This window comes from Cygnus atratus, chromosome 3 (genome assembly GCF_013377495.2).
Source record: "Cygnus atratus isolate AKBS03 ecotype Queensland, Australia chromosome 3, CAtr_DNAZoo_HiC_assembly, whole genome shotgun sequence".
NCBI classification, from domain to species: domain Eukaryota; kingdom Metazoa; phylum Chordata; class Aves; order Anseriformes; family Anatidae; genus Cygnus; species Cygnus atratus.
In genome coordinates this window covers 30,700,884-30,721,623 of record NC_066364.1, presented here as the reverse complement: position 1 = coordinate 30,721,623, position 20,740 = coordinate 30,700,884, and the positions used below count along the sequence as shown (strand labels likewise).

Below are 20,740 nucleotides of genomic sequence, written 5' to 3'. Positions count from 1 at the left end.
AGAAAAAGCAAATGTATATTTTGTACTAGCAGTAGACTGAAACAGATGACTTTATAAGACCTGCTGAGTCAAGATAATTTCTATATATATTTTTTTAATTTGTCTGAAAGTTTCTGTCTATACAATCTAATCTTTCTGATTCTGCCTAAGGGTTACACTTAGAGATTTTTTTTTTTAATGTCCACAATATAAAAATGGAAATAAACTGCAATGTTAAAGAAAATTTTTTTCTTCTGAATTTCTCTCTGAAGTCACTGTCTACAGCCTGGAAAGCATTTGTTCAACACTCCTACTGATTTTAACTGGAGGACAGGCAAGTCTTATGGCATAATAAATTTCTTACTTCTGGGTCTTAATTCATATCAACATTTTATGCAGTTTTATTTCTTCTAATATTCTGGATCAGGGACTAAAGAAAGACAGACCTTTTCATTGTCTAGATGTAGCATCTTCTGTCACATTGTTCCCTTAGTATGACCCACTCTTGCACTGAAATATTGACCAGGGCCATTTACTTTCTGACTGGAAGCTATCTCCTCCTCAAAAAAACAAACAAACAAACAAACAAACAATAGATACCAGATGTCTAATACAAGGTGACGTGTGTGCATGTATATGTAAACGGTAAATTACTTGTTCAGTATTCATGAAAACAGAAATTGCTATTATTTCAGACAATTCTGCTAAAAAGAAACCTCTGGATGATCCATGCTTGCTTCCTGAAAACAAACACAGGCCTTAATTTAGGAATTACATAAAGCTATACAGAGAGCAAGACTGTAGCAATTTTTCCACTGGAAATGGTAGCATGAAAATCTCAAAATGGTACAGGTTATTTTGCATATTAGTCAAAATACTTTCAGTGCCAACATTACAGCATGGAGTGTCTTCAGAACTCTACTGAGACACAAAGAATTTGTTTTATCAAGAACCTGTCCACCAGTCCTCATTCAAGAAATGTTCACAAGTGAATTTTCCCAAAGTAAGGGCAAAATATTTCAAGGTTTGAACCATGTACTTTACTCCACAGTGAATTAAATGGGGAGAACAACAATTTGAACAACTTCATTGTAAAAAAATATACATGCTATTCTAAGACTACAGATCTAGTCTGATGCTATTCCGAAATACATTATTAGATTAGGTGAATATTTACACTCATCTAGAAACACAATAATTTTTTCTTGGTCATGTGAAATTCGCATTCTAAGCATTCATTTTTATAGGAGATATGAAGTGATGAAGTCATGGTACCTATACAGAGTAAAGGAGATTATACCAGACAAGTGACAGAAGAACCACTGATGATAGCCTTTCCCCCCCCGCCTTTTTTTTTTTTTTCCTGAACACTCACTTGTGTTTTAGAAACTGAAAATACTCCCTACTCATGAGAACTTGCATACTTGAGCGTAATTTAATTTTCTCTCTTTAATTATACATGATACAATTTGGTTCTTAAAATTAATTCAGATTGCTTTAAAATCAAAGTTTGTATCAAAAGCAAAAGTGGTTTAAGAAGAGTTTTCAGGTAATGCTTTCAGCAGAAAAATTAAGGGGGGCACCAACAAATCTGTATGTTCCACCAAAAAAATGGAATTTATTTTTATTTTTATTTTTTACTTTTTTTTTTTTAACTGAAATGAAATCTATTTATCCAAAGGTTAAAACTTGTTTAAAATGAAGAGAAAAACAGTTTATGCTTCAGCAGTCACTTCTAAATGAATATAGATTTTTAGAAACATTTTATAACAAGTAGAAATAACTACGTTTTCCTCTACAGATACTATATAATGCCTAAAATCCTGGGACTGGCCCAAAATTTATTACATAAAAACTGTCAACACTATATATTTACTACATTTATATATTTATATATTATTATATTATGTTTATGTTTATTTATATACATATACTGTTAGCAAGAAAAAATATTGTCTGGGCATTTATATGTATACACACACACATATGTATTCAACAACAGTCACACTGAACATGTTTATCTCGACTCCCTCACGAGCATCTGTCAGTTTTTGATACTGAATGAAATGTATTTATATGAATGTGCACTTAAGTATACCAGTCTTAATCATACATGCCATAAGTAGGTATAGTTAAGAAATGACTATGGCCCCACAAAATTATTTTTTACTCTGATAGAGCAGTGATTTGTGTCTCAGTTCCTGAAATAATTTGTTCCAGTTTACAGGATCACAGAAAACTAAGTGCTGAGCTGCTTCTACCACAGCTAGCCTGCTACCAGTATCTGAACCAGCTAGATGAAGGTAACATAGATAATATATTGCCTCTATACTGCAGTACACTGCATAGGCAGTTTGTGAATGTTATTCTTTCCCTTTGCATCTTGCGTCTTTAAAGCTTGGTGGCATCTGCAGTGAGACTTGAAATATTGTGATCAACATTACAGAGCACTGGATAGGAAAATCAAGGAAACTAGAAATAGCAAAATGTAGGATGCTTCTTGGTAGGTGTTATTTTGCAGTTCATCACAAGTACAACACTGAAATGTTGCCATTAGTCACATATACTTGTTGCCATTTTTATGCACAAGAAAGACTTAAAAAGGAGGAGAAAACCAAACAACACTATCATCATCATCTTGATATTAATTTTTTCCCCTCTCAAAGGGAGGATTTTCCTCCTTACTTTCAAAACCACACAGGACGGGAAAGCAACACAACATATACCAGCAAATATAATGTGAAAATGTGCATCTCTCTGTACACATATGAAAGGATCTGGAACGTCTGAGGATTTATGACAGAGGGCTTTAAACAATCTTGTGTAAAATTTTCTAACTTAATTTTTAACAAAACATCTCAAAATTTCTAATCCTAAATATGGAAGACTTCAATAGTGCAAAGACTTACATATATTCTTGAATATTGCCTCCCTGAAGCTTTTGGTTAGTTTGTTCAGAGGACATACATCCAGACAAACTTAATCTAATAATCTTGTGAGATATAGGTATCAGGAGAAATTGTGAAACAGGAAAAGCACTTTGAGAATTATTTCTTGGTGAACTAAAAACATCAAAACGTTTTTTAGTTCCATCTGACTTTTAAAAGGTACCAAATGACTAGCAAGAAAAAGGCCTGATTTGGTTCACATTTGTCCTGGGATCAGAGAAACTGGGAAGAAGGTATAGAAAAACCAGATGCTTACATAATGTGACAGCTGTGACTGTGATGAGGCTTGTATGGTATTGGGAATAAAATTCACAAACCTGAGGGTTAGGTGTCTAGATTGTTGTGAACAGTGAACAGGGAGAGTTAGGTGCCTGAGGAATGTTCACAGTAGACTTGAATAAAGCATACATAAAACAATCAAGAGAAAACTGAGGAATGTTTAACATTCCACTTCTTAGGCTCTATAGGGATTCACACCTGAAACTGTTTTCTACATACAGATACCTCTGTTATTCAGATGACTGACCTGTTATTCCCTTTCAAATAGAACTACCAGAGAATTAAAAATAGTGATTGCTGCCCCAAATAAATTCTACACAAAAGAGGGACTGGATTTTAGCTCCTTGTCAGCCAGGAGTTCAGAAGTATCTCTGAGATTGGAAAGTCTAGACTGAGCTTTTAGAGATTACTAAAGAGTCCCTGGGAACTCACATGGATGCAGAGGCTTTGGATTCAACACCTAACTGTTCTCTCCTTAACTTATAACCACTCTGGAAACCAAACAAGAATGTCTTGGTTTCAGATTTCTATTTGTAAGTAGTAATTCTTTTCCACCCCCCCTCCCTCCAATATTATTAATGTTTTAAAAAAATATATATATACAAAAAAACCAACCAAACAAACAAACAAAAAAAACCAACCATCAAGCTACTACACTGATAAGGGCTATGATACAATTATCATCTTAGTAGCAGTGGTACTTCTTTTAGCATCACAACCCTCTTAAAACTAAGGAGAATGAATTAGAGAAAATGCACAACTTGAGGAGATGAGGAATGAATTTATGGTGCACAGCTCTGGTACATCTTCAGTATTAGCAGTTCACTCCAGCTACAAGAATTGCTATTAGGCCAAAAGGACACAGCTTGACTTTCAGTTTTCTGGCTGAGCTTTTATAGCAGTTAAAATAGTCTACTTGTTGTTTGTTTTTACTCATAAACCCATCAAAAGTTAAATGGAAATCACTGAAAGAAAATATGAAACTATAATGCCATTCTGATGCTGTTTCAGAAAGTACTGCACTTGTAGTGATTTTATTTGAGCATGGGCTTTTGGTGTGTTAAATTCTCCATTGTATCTGTTGATGAATTTGTGTTTTGTTCAAAGGCTTCTATATGGCTCTTCTGAAGCCTTCCTGAGGAAGGAAGTGTACAAGTAAAACAACAAATAAAGCCTGATGGACAGTAAGACTTTTTTTTTGTTTGTTTGTTTTTGTTTTCCCTTCCAAAGCAGATCAGCTATAACAACATCCAAAATTAAACTATTTCTTTATAGCCATATATAGGACTGCTTATACCGGTTTAGATTCCCAAGACTTTGCATGGTATCACTGTTCTCTATCCTTACTTGAAACGTTTTTTAAGACAGGAATACTCTTGGTATTAAATATACATTTTTTTCTTTTAGACTTTACCTATGGTTATATTGTGACCTTTTTAACCACCTACTGAAGTTTTCTTTTAACAAATAAATAAGAAAGAGACTTTCAGTTCAGCAAAGCAGGAACTTAAATTATGGGAGACAACCAGTGCCAATAATTTGACAGACATGATCATTTAATGTGCAGATATCAAGCTAACCTCACATAGACTGAAGATAATGAAGCTACTTATATAATTGAGTCCATACTATATAGCGTTTTGCTATATTAGGGGTTTGTTATGCATTTTTCCACCAAAAATTAGCAATAAGGGGTAATCTGCATTTCTCATAGATGAAGAAATATATGACAACAGTCATTGACATAGTTTGTAAAAATTCTAGCATTTTCACCCAGCTGTAGAGTAAGTTGAAAACACAAAGTATATTAACTTGGGTATTTAAAAATTACTTTTTATGTAAATACCAGACAAGATTGAAGAAAAAAGCACATAGTCTAAAGTACTAAAACCACAAAATTGAAATTAACTTTAGGTGTATATGTCTAAGTTAATTAAATGTATGCACAAGAGCAAAATAAGTAAATGTTGAATTATTTAGTAAACATAAAAGCTTATTTTTTTTTTCTGGAAATAAATAATATCCTTATGTCACTCTTTGCCTTTTTACCTATCAAGTAACGATTTGGGAGTTTCCACATATTTCACTGACTACATTATTGTAAAGGGCAAAATACCCCTCAAACTAGAATTTCATTATTTTTACACATCCTTCTGGAAAGAATGCATAAAATGTAAGAAAAAAAATATTATGATGAGCAGAATTGATGTGCTATACAGCATATTGAAGAAGAAACCAAAATATGAGGTTTAAGGGAGAACAGAGAGGAAGCAAAACCCAAAATTGATAGCACATGGAATTATTCAGTGCACGGTACAGGAAAACAATTTCTGAATATTTATAAGGCACAATTCATGAAAGTCTTGTTATAATGCTTCCGATAATGTTTTATTGTTAATTAGTTTTCTTGCTATGTGGTGCTGTCTGCTGACACAAATAATCCCTGAAAACAGGATGTTTGCACCTAAATGGGCTCTACTTTGTATGCGTTAGTGCTATCTATCCTGTTAAATTAATTTCAATACATGAGTAAATAAAGGTGCCAGATCATTGGGCTGGGGAAAAGGGAGTATGATGTGAACCATTCAATTCTATCTTTTAAGTTTTTGAAAACCTTATCCACTTAAATTAAGAAGAATAGACAGTTGAAAGGTTTTTCTGGGCTTCTAGTCTTTAGGAACTGATATAAGAGGCAAAAGTGCTGAAATACAATTGTTATCAATACACAATGAGAAATTTGTCTTCCTTATTTACGTCACCAAGCAGAATCAGACTAGATTTTCTGCTTCATAAATTTCAGACCTCCCCATTATTAAGAAAATACAGCAGAGAAACCATATAGGCAGAATATTTAGCCTGACTGATTCTTTGCCTGTATGAAGTGATAACTGATATGTGCTTTTTTTTTTTTTTTTTTTTTTTTTTGTGACAGGAATTGAAATCTGAAAAACAGAACTGCTTAAGACCACACAAGATATGATGCTGTTAAAAAAAAAACAAAAATTGTCAAATATATGAAATCCTCTTTTCAGCAAGATATCATTTTCACAATTGTATCAGCTTGCATTTGGAAATGTCTCCTCTTAAAGAAAATTAAACAAACAAACAAACAAATACAGAAGGGGAAGTATTAAAAAAACAAGCTGTGAAGTTGGATAGCAATGACCTATACTTCAAAATCAACTGAAAATAATATCAGAAACTTATTCACATCCCCAAAACACTGACCTGAGTGTTCCATTATTTTTGTGTGTTTTCTCAGAAATGTTTGCATTAATCAAAATAAACCGCAAATGTATAGGTCTAGACAAGGTAGAATGGAAAATGTTTATATAGGTCATAAAATGACATTTGAATAACAGTTGGAGCTGGCAGCAACAAAGAGAGGTTGTGAAAGAAGAGTATCTCTAAAATAGCATGCTCAGTATATATTGGAACTCCATACACACCAGAATGTGTTATAGAAAATACCTTCTCACCTCACTCTCTGTCCTCGCTGGTTCTTCCCCACAAATATCTGAACAAGCAGCAAGTTTGTACTCCTGAGATTAAGTGATGCAATAGTGACCCTTTTTTGTCTAGGATTTCAACCTGTATGATCAATAATCATGCACCTACACACTAGTTGTTTGTGGTTCCAGAAAATGACACAGAAGATATAGTAATATTTTTTCAGGAAGGTAAGAGTGAAGCAAAGATGTGAGGTCTTTTATGAGTGCTAGATATTTTCCAGATCACAGAAAGGTGTGTAATTCTAGTGGCTAGGTTATAGGATTGTGGATCTCCTAAGAGCACCTTGTGCTATAACGTTGGTTGAAATACTGATTCACTATGATAATTAGGCATCTCCTAGCCCCGGTTGATTTTTTTTCTATATAATGGATTAACCTCAGAGGAAAAAAAAGGTTGTGTCAGATTTTTCTTATGTAAATCAACTGAAAAAATACAAGATGATAATGGTCTGCTTCTGATGAAAAACAAAAATAAATCACATATCAATCAGTCAAATGTACAAGGAAAATAAATAAGGATATATATATATATACACACGTATAAACATACATTTTTGGTAAACTTAGCATTGTTTTTCTCCTGCATTTACAATGAAAAAAATATAATGTAATTCACATTAAGGTGCATTGTTTCACCTGTTGTCTAATATAAATAACATTAAAAGCATGTAGAATCTAATATCAGCTAAATGCATATTATTCTCATGCCTTGCTGTGTAGTAGAATAAAAAAAATGACATTTCTTGTTTTCTGTGCTACTTCTTGTAAGGGGGTGTAAATACATTTAATAAGCTTTTTTCCTTGAAGGTTTTAATCTCTGTGTGTATATGAAACAATAAAGTACCTGTGTGAGTACACACACAATTGATAGAGCTAAAATGATATTGCTTGACTGTCCACTTAAAAGAAAAAAGAGAGAAGGGAGGGGAAGAATGAGTGATGGGCATTACAGAAAAGAAAGATAGTATTGAATTTTTCCTATATATGCTACAATTTCTTGAGTATAATCTGCTCAAAAAGAGATTAAACCATCTCCTGAATATTGCTGACTATATGACTATATCTCTCATTTTAGAACTCCTGTATGAGCTGTAATGCAATCAGAAGTTGTTCATGTAAAATCTTTCTTTTTGGTTTTAAGGAAAAGTTTCTGGTTTGCATTATCTGATATTTGACATATTTACATGTTAAGGTATTTCAATATCAAAACCATAGCTTCTTTTTGTGAATAAAATGAAAATTAAGTACTCACTGACATTTAAAAATGGCATCGAATATACCTATATTGCAGTCAAAATTGCACTTATGTAGTATAAACCTAAAGGATTTAGTTTCAAATTTGGTCAAAACAATGTACTCTTTACAGGATAAACCCACAATCAAATCATTATAAGGAGTGATTACGTTTTCCTGGTTGTGCGTTGCTATATATGTCACTGTGTGCAATCCCTTAATTATTGCTATTTGAGCTGAAATAAATCCTGGATTTGTGCCCATAACTGTGGAGTGACTGGCTCTAGGGTCTCAGTCCAGCATGCTGTTTAGGCCTAGACCTTCAATGGATCTATTGGTAAACTTGATATGAGGAATGTATTTCTGTTAAAGAATGAACAGATAGCAATGTGATGACATTTTAATTCATTTTTGATATATGCAAAGATAATTCTTTAATTTAAAGGATAAACATTTTGCTCTGCTTCCAGAGAGTTATGGGGAGATGGATGGGAGAAGACAACCACCAGAAATTACATCATTAGGATAACATGTAGCATTGGGAATCACAAGCATAGCCTGTGAAATTTAGAATTATATTATATTATCCGATGTTTAGTATAATAGCATGGATTGCAGGATGTTATCCACAGCACATACACTTGATTGCATATGTATATTACATTTAGTTAACTAGCTATGCAAGAAATCTCTCTAACTCAACATTATCAGAGAAGATGATGGTAACATTAAAAAAACATCACAAATACACCATGCTTTCAGCTAAAAATCTATTCAGCCATAATTTAGCAGCTATTCAACACAACAATTTTTTTCATGAAATTACTTTGCTTGGAGCTACTTGGAGGTAGCTTATTACCATCCATTTAAACTTGTTTAAATCGTGATATACATTTGTATTATTCTTATTAAGGTCTAGCCATCCATTATACCTTAAGATTAACAAAAGTTATTCTATTCATATTAAATGGTAAGTAGTACAAAAATTGTCCTTAATATCTTTAAAATATTTAGAACTTTAACTGATAAAAAATATTTAAAATATTTTAAACTTATTTCTGGGCCTTTCAATTTTATGGCAAAATGCAATTTATACCAGATATATTGCTTTAATCAAATGTCAGAAAATGTAATGTTGGCCTCTGCTGTTTCTGTTTTAAAGGAATTCAACCAGCTCAGCTTATATGAGAGAGTGGTAATTGAGTTGTAGTCTCAGGAATCAGGACAGGGATCAATTAAATACAGTAGCAATACAAATGTACTGTAAACCTAATCTCCATATAACCCCTGATAAAATGAATGACAAATTTAAGTTCATACACATTTTGTGCCTTCTCTGTGCAGAAATGGAGAGCATGATGAACTACTCATTTAATGACTTGATGTTCTCTTGATCTGTATATTCAGTGTACACAGAGCTGTTGATGCAGGATGAAATTCAGAGCACCACAGACAAGAGACTATGGAATGGAAACATTCATAACTAAGGGAGAATCAACAAAAACACATCAAGAAATAGGTATATTTTATGTTAGGTTTTGCCACACATAAATGATGAAATGCACAGCTAACATGCTACAAACATTACAATGCATTTTTCTGAATATTGAGGTGCTTCAAAGAAGAAAAGTCATAAGCCCACCGTGCTTATCCACACTGCATTAAGCTTCTTTTCTAGACTCAAATTCTCAAAATATCATTCATGCAAATAGCTGTATTTTTTTTAATGACAGTGGCATCTGAAGCTCAATCACACAGAAATGTATTCTCTCTCTCTCTCTCTTTTCCTAGGGGTGGCTTTCCACCAAATAGGTCATTTCCAAAATTTTACATTGAATACTGACCAAATTTTGTCAGTGAGGCCATAAAGACATTGATTGACGTCATGAATAGGCACGTGCAGGTCTTTGCTTCCCTCTAGTGACTGCTCCAGGAAGAGATTTAACTGAATCTGCTCGTGTTGCTCAACTATAGCACAGAGATTTAACATAGGGTTAATTGCATATTCAGATACCCGTATCAGTGAGATGCTGATACAGCATGGAAGATGTATACTTGTGACAGCTTGGATAAGCACAGATTTTAACTGGACATGTGCTTGACACTTTTTGATGGAGTTTTACAGTTTTACCAGCCAGAGACAATTTTAGCACTGACAGTCCAAGAACAAATGGGAGACACACTCTAAGGTGCATTTCAAAACACTTCTTTGTGTATTCCAAACATTTAAGATCACTTTGCCATGCAAACACTGTTCTTCTTTGGATGAATTACATGATGCTTGATTTATCAGAGAGAATATGATTTCATGAGATGTCAATCAGACTTAGATCCACACATTTGGAAGGAAAGACAAACAACCATATACTCTGCAAATGCTTAAAAATGCCTTGTGTTATATTCTTTTCATACTAGTAAAAGTAGGCGTACTTATACCAGCTGATGTTCTCTCTTTGTTGTGCTGACTGCAAATAAGTTTAAAATTAATGAATATATGTCTGTGGAAAACTGTAAAGCGTACTATTTACTTATAAGGAATTTATGCACATGATCTCCAGTCCTACTGTGAAAGGGGTAGGAGAGAATGGCAGACGGGCACAGTGCTTTTTCACATGGATATGCAATATTCCTCAGATTTTTCATCTTCTTGGGTCATTCAAGTAGATTTTATTTTTGTTTAAGTATGGCATAATACAAAGACCTTTAGTTCTACTGCTCTACCTCCATCAGATAAAAGAACTAAATTCTCCAGGACAGGCAGCAGTCATGAGCTCATCAAAATGAATTAGAAAAAATCAGAAATATCATTATAAAGGTATTTAACCTTTAGAGTTCTGCATCATGGCAGGGAAATGATATCAGCTTTGAGAATAGATAGAGAACTCACTCAATTAGGGCTCAGGAGTTTGGAGCTCGACCTCTACCTGGGTTTGATGGATGATCTTGGACAAACAACCTTGCCCTGGTTTCCCCCATCTGTAAACCAGGGAGGGCAATACCAGCCTCTGTAGTAAAATGCTTTGACAGCTATACATGATGAACATGGTGTAAATGAGAAAGGTTGAGAAACTTTCTCAGCTTTAATTTTCCTATCTTGTACTTTTGGAAGCTGTATTGGATTTGGTGAATACTGTTTTCCCGTATAAGAATCAGTCCAAGTCTAGCACCCCGCTGGATTCACAGATCCCATCTGCTATATTCAGTGGTGAGGTATCAACAGGGAAAACAACAACCACATTTTATTTAACCTGGTAACATCCATTATTTTTTATGGAAACATAGACAAAAAAAAATAAAAAAAATTGACCAATATATTTTCTGTTCTAAACTTTATTCAGACCGCTTAATTATTTTTCTGCCCTTACACCAATTTAAAATTGATTATGAAAATACAAGCCCTGGTTCTTTTTATTCACATTTTAGAATCATAGTTGCTTGCTATTGCAGGAAAGCACTATTTTTAGTTTCTGGAAATCTGCATTTACATAAAGGCAATAAATAGCAATTAAGTTCTCAACAAATGGAGTTGATTAATCACGATAAAAATTAAAAAGAAAGTGAACTTATTAGGAAGAATTAATTTAATTTCCTTTTTTTGCTATAAATCTCAGCAGGTCACGTAAGCTCTGTTCATGGCAGTGTAGGTGTTAGTGAAAAGCAGTGTTATAAAAGAGAACTAAATTATAAATTCCTCCCGTATATTCTGATTCATTTTTTATATGACTTAAGAAAATTTTCAGCTGACTCTTCTTCAATATAGAGACACTCCATTTTATATTGTATGATACCTACCTATTTCAGGATTAAGTATTCCTGCATTCCAATATAATCTTACCAGTCTGTAAATTTAAATTTGTTTTAATTGAGGTCTTATATGGCTTGATAAGTGGTTTGCCACCTGATCTAATCTGATTCAAATCTGTCAAAGCCTTTTAGTTGTCTGCAAGGGAGTTTGTGTCAGGTTTCTCATTCTGTATTGTTTTAATGAAAAAAGTTATCTCCAAAGAATATGATTCTGTAGTCTTTCAATTCTGTATGCTCAGAATTCTGTATGTTCAGAAACAGATGATTACGTAGCTTGCTACTACACAAGTCCCATTATGTATAGTTCTCCATGAAAGTGAGTACTCCAGGATGCATTTACCTTTTGAATAAGTTCATTAATTCTTGCATTACATTTCACAAACATAAGGATAGAAACTAACTTGTAAAGGAGATTTTTCTGCCTTGGAAATACAAATTGTCTGACTGAAAAGCTGGACAGACAAGTCTGACTGAAGTTGATGGAACAAGCAAAGCCCCAGCTAGTATGCATGGCCAAACTATATTTACATAAATTACTCTGATTAGATTTTTATTCAAATTATAGAAAAATCTATTTTCTCCATATCTTCCAGGTTACCATAATGCTATGACTGCAAAGCAGCAGTCAGGAGTAAGGAGAGGCTACTGTTCATATTTCCAGAAGTGAATTCTGATTTCTGGGGATATTCTAATTATTAGATTATTAGCTTCAGACATTTTGACCTAAGCTATATAGAGTCATCCTAAACATATTTTCAAAGGCTTGCAAGGCCAAACAAAGAATAACTGCAATAATCTATCATGGTTGGTTTAAAAAACATAGTGGAGAGAAGAGGGACAAAGGAAATTTGTTTTCCCTGTCAATTTTATCATGGGACTACTATATGCAAAATTTATTTTGTCGGCATGCATGCAAGCTTATGTGTTACAACTGAGTCACATTCTGCCCTATAAGCAAATCTGTAAGAAAATCACAATTAACTGGTAAACTCTTCTATATCTGCATTGAACAAATTCCTTTGTGGATTATTTCTCCACAATTGTAACAAAATCTATCCAGGGACGATGGGAGAAAATGATGAAAAAGCTTTAGGGGATAATTTTAAAAAAAGTAATTACCTTTTTTTTTTTTAAAAAAAACTCTCTTATTAAGGAGGGATGTTATAATTCCGGAGTGAATTCCTAAATTTATATGAATTTATAGAATCTATAATTTCACACGTATGTATTTGTGGTTTCACATCACTTCAGGGTAGAAAATGTAAACTACCATCACTGTAAATCTGTATGGAAGTGGGGAAAAAAAAAAAAGAGTAGACCAGACCTTCCACTGTCCCTAAACTAAGACTGAATGAGGTCAAAATCCTTGTAGTATTAAAATTTTCAGCTCATTGCATTGTATTACCACCAACTGTATATTCATCAGGCACAAACTGCTATAAGCACACATATGGACAAATAAAAGGCTGTCATACTGTTATAACATCCTTCTGCAGCAACTGGCAGAAAGGAGCCCCAGAATCCTAAAAGCCCTTTCTTTACTCAGTGCTGTGAGATGTTATGTTGCACCACATACAGCTGTGGAGTGCAACAGCAACAACTGATACTCTCCTGCAGACAGCACATGTGCCCGCATTATGCCTAACATGCTTCTAAAAGAACAAACCAGCTGCATTGTTTTGATAATGCGTTAGCGATCACTGCTAATCATAGCGATCGTGTCACCTCATTCTAGTGACCCATGAGTCCATTCCATCTTCCACACCCCCGTGGCACGTGGTGCTAGCCGAGTGTTGTGTGTGATGTTTGTAGTGCTCAGTACTGTGGCATCAAGCTTCCAGCTTCTTACTGTGTTGTGGACTCTGCACTCTGGGTCTTGAATCCAAAGGCTGGATCCACTAAGACAAATGACTAAATTTACCAGGCCAAACTTTCATAGGTCCTAAGGCTTCACATGTTATGGTCACAGATTCATGCATCACAGAAGGCATTCAAGAGAGCTATTCATAGAGCCTACAAAACTGCCACACAAAATGGAATTATTAAAATGGAAATTTATGTATGCATATAAGGATTCTTTGAACCCCTGGGTTTACACAACCTTGCCCAGACTTACATGAAGTAAAACAACACTAGGAAAAGAACACTGACAGTGATATGGCTAAGATTTAGGTGCGGCATGGTGACAAACGCATGGAAAGAGTGGTAAAATTAAATATAGAGGTGCTGGTACTCAGCTCCCCAGCCCATGAATGTTCTGCTAAACAACATGGCAGAGTTCCAGCAAAAGAGGCTGCGAGTAACACACTACAGAGGAAACAACAGCTCAGGGGCATGGGCTGCTCCTGTGAGGCTGAAAACTGTGATTCATACTCCTCAAGGAACTTCTGTAAAGAACTGCAAGGCTGGTCCCTGAGGCTCCCGGGTGAGGAGGCCCCGAGCCATTGGGTTCCTGGCTGTTTGTGACTCTCTCTGCTGCCTCCCTCTCCCTTCTTTTCTTTTCCAGAGAGGTAGGAGGAAAAGGAGAAAAACTTTCAGAACTTTGGTTGTAAGATAAAACCAAAAATACAGCCCTCGTACCTGTCCAGCTTCCTTTCTTTCTCTTTGTGGTCTGACAGACTGGAATGAATTTATCGTAAGCAGTTCCTGACCACAGAGATGCCAGACAGGTTTCATGCCAGACAACACAAACCACAGAAGGTACAATTCTTTCCTGATTTTTTTTCTTGGTTTAAGGAACTAATTTTTTTCTCCTCTGAATGTCAGTTACTAATATCCCACATATTTTTCCCATGCACTGAAAGGAAAAGCATTCAGTATCTTACAACTTTATTAAAGGACAACATGTAGAAGGACATTGTCTGAAATGAATGGAAGAAATATCACTCAGATTTCCATGGAAAAACAAAACAAAACAAAACCACAAAACCACCACCTTTCATAGCACTGATGCTACTAGCTTCATGTAGGGAAGGTGCAATACTAGAGAAAACACAAGGCCTCACAAACAGACTGTTTGCAATCCAACACAGACATAACAGCGTTATATATCTGGGGAAAGTAAACTGAAGCAACACAATGAATTACTGGATTTGAAATTATTCTTTATAACACATGACATAAGATGCATTCTTTAGTTGCCCAGTATCAATATTGTACACATATTTGTCTAGCTGCCTGCGGACAGGCACAAGCTTAATAAGTGGAAAACTTTATAAAATATCATATCAAGGAAAATCACTCAATTTCATAAAAAGAATGGACTAACACTGATTTTGCCAAAGTTCAGGTGACCACATAGTCACACATAGCAATGTCAGTAGAATAGATTTGAAGATATGGTGTGACCAAAAAGCTCACAGATCCAGAACTCTGTTCAAGGGTGGATAATAAGGAACTGTTAATCACTAACCAGTCTCCTGTGAAGCATGACCAAACCTCAGGTACACAAAACTTCCCCTGCTGTTGGAGAAGAATTGAACTAACAAATAATAGAATTATAGAATCATAGAATCATTAAGGTTGGAAAAGACTTCCAAGATCATCTGATCCAACCATCCACCTACCACCAATGTGACCCACTATAAACCATGTCCCTAAGCACCACGTCCAATCTTTCCTTGAACACCCCCAGGGACGGTGACTCCACCACCTCCCTGGGCAACCCGTTCCAGTGCCTGACTGCTCTTTCTGAGAAAAAATGTCTCCTCATTTCCAACCTGAACCTCCCCTAGTACAACTTGAAGCCATTCCCTCTAGTCCTATCACTAGTTATCTGCGAGAAGAGGCCGACCCCCAGCTCCCAACACCTTCCTTTCAGGTAGCTGTAGAGAGCAATCAGGTCTCCCCTGAGCCTCCTCTTCCTCAGACTAAACAACCCCAGTTCCCTCAGCCACTCCTCACAAGACTTGTGCTCCAGGCCCTTCACCAGCTCCATGGCCCTTCTCTGGAAACGCTCCAAGGCCTTGATGTCCTTCTTGTAGTGAGGGGCCCCAAACTGAACACAGTACTCGAGGTGCAGCCTCACCAGAGCAGAGTACAGGGGGACGATCACCTCCCTGGTCCTGCAGGCTACACTACTGCTGATACAATCCGGGATGCTGTTGGCCTTCTTGGCCACGTGGACACAGTGCTGGCTCATGTTCAGGCTTGCAGATTGTGCAGATAAAGACATAGAGGTTAAAAAAGTGGCAAAAACCATTTGCCAACAAAAAAAATATACTTTTCATCTGAAAAGCATTTAATTAAAAAAAAAAAAAAAAGAAAAAGCATAGTTACTGATTAGTTAAGTACCTTCAACTAAAAGTAGACTACTTTTTGTTGTTGTTGTTGTTATTGTTGTTGTTGGGTTATTTCCAAAATGTTTGCCAAATTCTGGTTATGCAAAAATCACCTGGTTTGGAAGGGCGCAAGCACAGTACAGATCTTTGGGATTTGCAACATGGATTAATAGCATGATGGCTATTAATCCATCAAATCCAGTTGCCTGCTGCTGAGAGTGGATAACTCCTGAGGCTTTAGAAAAAAGTGGAAAAAATAAGAGCAAAACAAGCCACAGGGCTAGCTGTATAGTCCTCTACATATTTGCTTTTTAAGATTCCTGAATGATAGGAACCTGTTCAAGATTATGGAGCTTTCAGGGTAATTTAAAACTCATGGTGTCAGAATAAATATTCTGAAATATTCTGGAGTAAATACAAGTACAATGTTACAGAACAACAACAATAAAATTTACAAAAATAAAGTTATGAATCATCTAATGCTCTGATGGCTAACATTATGAACCTTTTACCAAGAGATGGAAAAAAAAAGTAGAATTTTGGTCTTGCTATTTCCCCAGGTATGCTCATAAAATAACACATATGCATGTGTAAAACATATGCCAGTGGTGTCCATTCAGAACTTACTGATACATCATGTCTTATTGTGAATATTTGATGGTTCTTATCACTTTTCATAACAGATACATCTCCAAGAATACCTTTAATACATGAAATATTTGAACATCTGCAATAGCTACTATTAAATAATATGACTAGAAAATATAACCTTCATAGAATCATAGCATGGTTTGGGTTGGAAGGGACCTTTAAGATCATCTAATGACACCCCCCACATTGTGCAGGGACACCTCCCACTAGATCATGTTGCTCAAAGCCCCAAACAACCTGGCCTTGAACACCTCCTGGGATGGGGCATCCACAACTTTTCTGGGCAACCTGTGCCAGGGCCTCACCACCCTCTGAGTGAAGAATTCAGCATACAAAAGCATAAGATTCTCTCTCAAAATCTGACTACTTTATGTAAATTTGAGATGTTTAATTTTCTTTTTCAGGTTCTGAAGCATATTGAAAACAGTACATATGTGTAGCATTAAACATGTCTATAAACAATAATAAGACAATTAATGCAAAACAAATGGCACGATCAGAAGACACAGCATTTGTTTGTGGTTGTTCCACACATTCATCCCAAATTCCTCCATGTAATCTTTTAATCACAATCAAAATACACAACATACTTTTTTTTTTTTTTTCCCATAATCTAATCCCATGGAAATATGCCTTTAATATTTTGCACTGGAGCAGTGAAACTGAAGCGTGTGCTCTACACTGTGTTCTCACACAGTGCTTAAAGCAACACATGTAAAAAATAAAAATAAAAAAACTAAAGCACTGTGAAATCAAAACATTGTAGAGAGGAAACAAAGAACATGTTCAAATTCCTGTTCTTTTTTTTTTTTTTCTTTCCATACAGAAGTGGAACATTACAATATTGCTGGTAAATAACTGTGTTATGATTCTTTTTTATTGTCATAGACCATAGTACTACTTGTATTTGAAATTATTTCCACGTCCAAAGTTTCTTATTTCTGTACTATTGCACTGTTGGCAAGTCATAAGTGTACTGATTTAAACCTAGTCTGAAGGATAAAACCACTCACAAAGTCACAGGCTTACAACTTCTAACAATGTAAAAGGTTCTGTAGAATGAGACGTATATAATATAACTGGGCAAGAAAAACAACATTATCTTTTAAAAAATTATTATGGCAATCACATAAGTATCCTTTTATGAAACACTTAATCTGTATTTAGGCAAAGTTTACCTTGCCTTTAATGGGAGATTTGCAGTGAAAGAATAATGCAGGAAACTACAACTGTGTAAACTTGGATTTTTTTCCCCTGAACTACACTGATTTTACTGCTCTACTTCTTTATAGTAATGTTTTCTGTTTTGCTATGAAAGGGGTACACACTGAAAAAAGTAGCAGAAGACTGCAAGGAAGCTTTCATTACTTAGTTTACAAGATATTTTATGAAATGAAAAATGAAAATTTGCACCAACTAAAATGAAGATTGCTGTGGGTATCACACTTGAAAATGAAAAATTGAAAATTTCTCCCTGCAGTAACAGAAATGAGAACATTCTTTAGTTACCTGTCTGATCAGTTACCCACTTTCCTGTTGCTCAGCGACTACCATAGCACAGAACTATGGTTCTCAGACACTCTCATTTTAATCTTGAAAGAGCAGATTGAAATTACTATGTGAGTAATCTGTTTCTGGTGAGATATTGTATTACTTCAATTTACATAGCTGCAGAAAGGAAGCCATATGACAGGAGAATCAAGTACTTGCAATCTGAGAAAGGTTCATTTTCCCTGCTCTCATCCCAACCTGTTTACTGATTGTGTACTTAAATATTGCTAGGCACTATATAATATTTGAGCCATAGTAATATAAGCAAACATCTGTCACTTACGTTCTTGAATCGTCCCACAGCACACAGTATGGATTCAATGTGCCCTGAAAAGCAAACAGACAAACCCATTAGTTACTGGTATACAAGAAAACATGCTTGACCTAAACATTTATTTGGATCTCCTGCAAGATCACACTTCTGTTCTGACGAATTGATGTCACTGGAATTGTGAAAGGTTGTCCTGGTTTCAGTTAGTTCAGTTAATTCTTTTGGAGTTCTAAAAAGCACTTGAACCTCAGAATATCTGCTGTATTGTCTGTTAGGTAAGGTAAGCATTAAGTTGTCCATTTGGTATATCCCAGTTGAACTGAAATATGAGATGAGAGTTAACCTGTTAAAAGACAACTTGAATGATCATTGCTGTGTTTAGAAGCAGAACTTTAGGTCTCTGGGGGACATGGATGTTGAAACAGTAATGACTTCAAAAGTACTAAGCAAATATTGGGCAATATGTCTAGAGTCTGGAACTTCACATTCAATACCCAAGTTCACTTGTCACTTGGGGCCTAAATCAGCAGAGCATTTTGCTCCAACTTTTTGTTTTTCCTTGAACTTTACTGGAATGCCAGTTCAAATCCCTTTGAAGTCAGTGGAACATTTTCGAATTGATGTAGAACAGGATGGGAATCTAGGTTTATTACACATCATTAAGCCGTGGGTAATGTTTTAGGAAACGGAATTGTCTTTAATTACTAATGTTTATTTTGCTGCCTATGAAGAGTTGAGACAAAATTAAACTTCAAGTTTTGGCCTTAATCCTGTAAATCTTCCTTTATCAAAACCCGAATTGATTTAGAAGTTCTTAACTAGCTAAAACCCACAAAATTATATTCCTGTTCATCATAAACATTAGTTATTCCCAGAAGTCAGAACTATATAGATAAACAATACAGAAAAATATATGTTTAATAAAATCACAAGTGATTTCAAGAAACAGATGGATTATGATATTTTCTTATGTCAATGCTAATGTAGTTCTCTCATGAACAGTGTTGGTACAGTAAAAGTAGAGTTTTACAGACAAAGCATACCTCACTATTTTATTCTGAAAAGTATATTATTTATAGTAAAATAACACGACAAGTTTTAACTGTGAAGTTAAAATTTATTAAATATTTAAATTCAACTCTTCATCAAAGATGAAAAAGGTCCTTCTGAAGATATCTCTGTCAGAGTTATTTTAGGGAAATTTTCATCCTCTACTTCAGTATTTTGTTGACTGCATTGAATTTTATGAGTACAGTATATAAAACCAGCATATACTTATGGCACTGTACATTAACATATTACTGTAGAAACAAATAAAATTTGTTCCATTCCCTGAAGTATTTATAATATAAAGAAGAGGAGGGGGAAGGAGGACACAGGACAAAACACCAAATAGCAGATACGTTAAGATTCAGACACCAGGTCCTGATCATTAGCTAAAAGCTTTCAGATACTTTGACAGAAAAGAATACAGAAGAATAAGAATTAAGAAAAAATGAAATGATCACGCAGAATTAATATTTTTATTTTATTTATTTTATTTTATTTTATTTTATTTTATTTTATTTTATTTTAAGATCATTAATTTGTATCCTGAGTGAAGAAATTCTATTTGCAATTTGATAGAGCTATAAGTATATTTTTACAAGTGCTATTATAACTAAACTGTAGTAATAATAAACTGCATATTTGAGAAGTGAGGCCTGAGGCCCAGCAGCAGGTACCATATAGTTTATGCTAGGTAAGTGTATGTATAAATAACACAAAAATACTTTCAGAAAAAAATGAGAGCAAAAGGGAAGTCCATTATGAAAACATCTGAAAAACAGAGGGAAATATTACATAATAAAATGCAAACTTTGCTGCTATCAATTCATACACTTCACTCTGCTTGTATTCTGAAATGTATTCAAATATATAAAAAAAGAAAAGTATGTTTTGCTATTGCAGTTATTAAACAGAACCGTGGAAAACAGGATAAATATTACGACTGTTCTTTAAGAGGTTCTTCTACGAGTACTTGCCCTGCTAGCCACGGAAGTTTGCAAGGGCAAAACAGCCTCTCAGAACTTCTTCCTTTCTTGATACTCTGATCAAATATCCTTCAAGCACTGCAAGGACCACAAGGAGCCTGTCTTCCTATTTTCTTCACCCTTAATCTTCTACTCTCTTTTACATGCTTCTTCTGGGTCTGACTTCCTGGCAACGTCTCATACCTCTGTTTTTGAGCTA

General features: G+C 34.8%; 1 protein-coding gene across 1 annotated transcript in view; it reads right to left on the bottom strand.

Annotated features, from left to right (window-relative positions):
* Nucleotides 1-20,740, bottom strand: part of ADGRB3 (adhesion G protein-coupled receptor B3) — a 461,748-nt gene that overhangs the window by 156,163 nt on the left and 284,845 nt on the right. Inside the window, exon 16 of the mRNA XM_035543018.1 lies at nucleotides 18,521-18,564. Within this exon, the coding sequence (XP_035398911.1) occupies nucleotides 18,521-18,564 (44 nt within the window). The remainder of the gene's footprint in view (nucleotides 1-18,520; nucleotides 18,565-20,740) is intronic.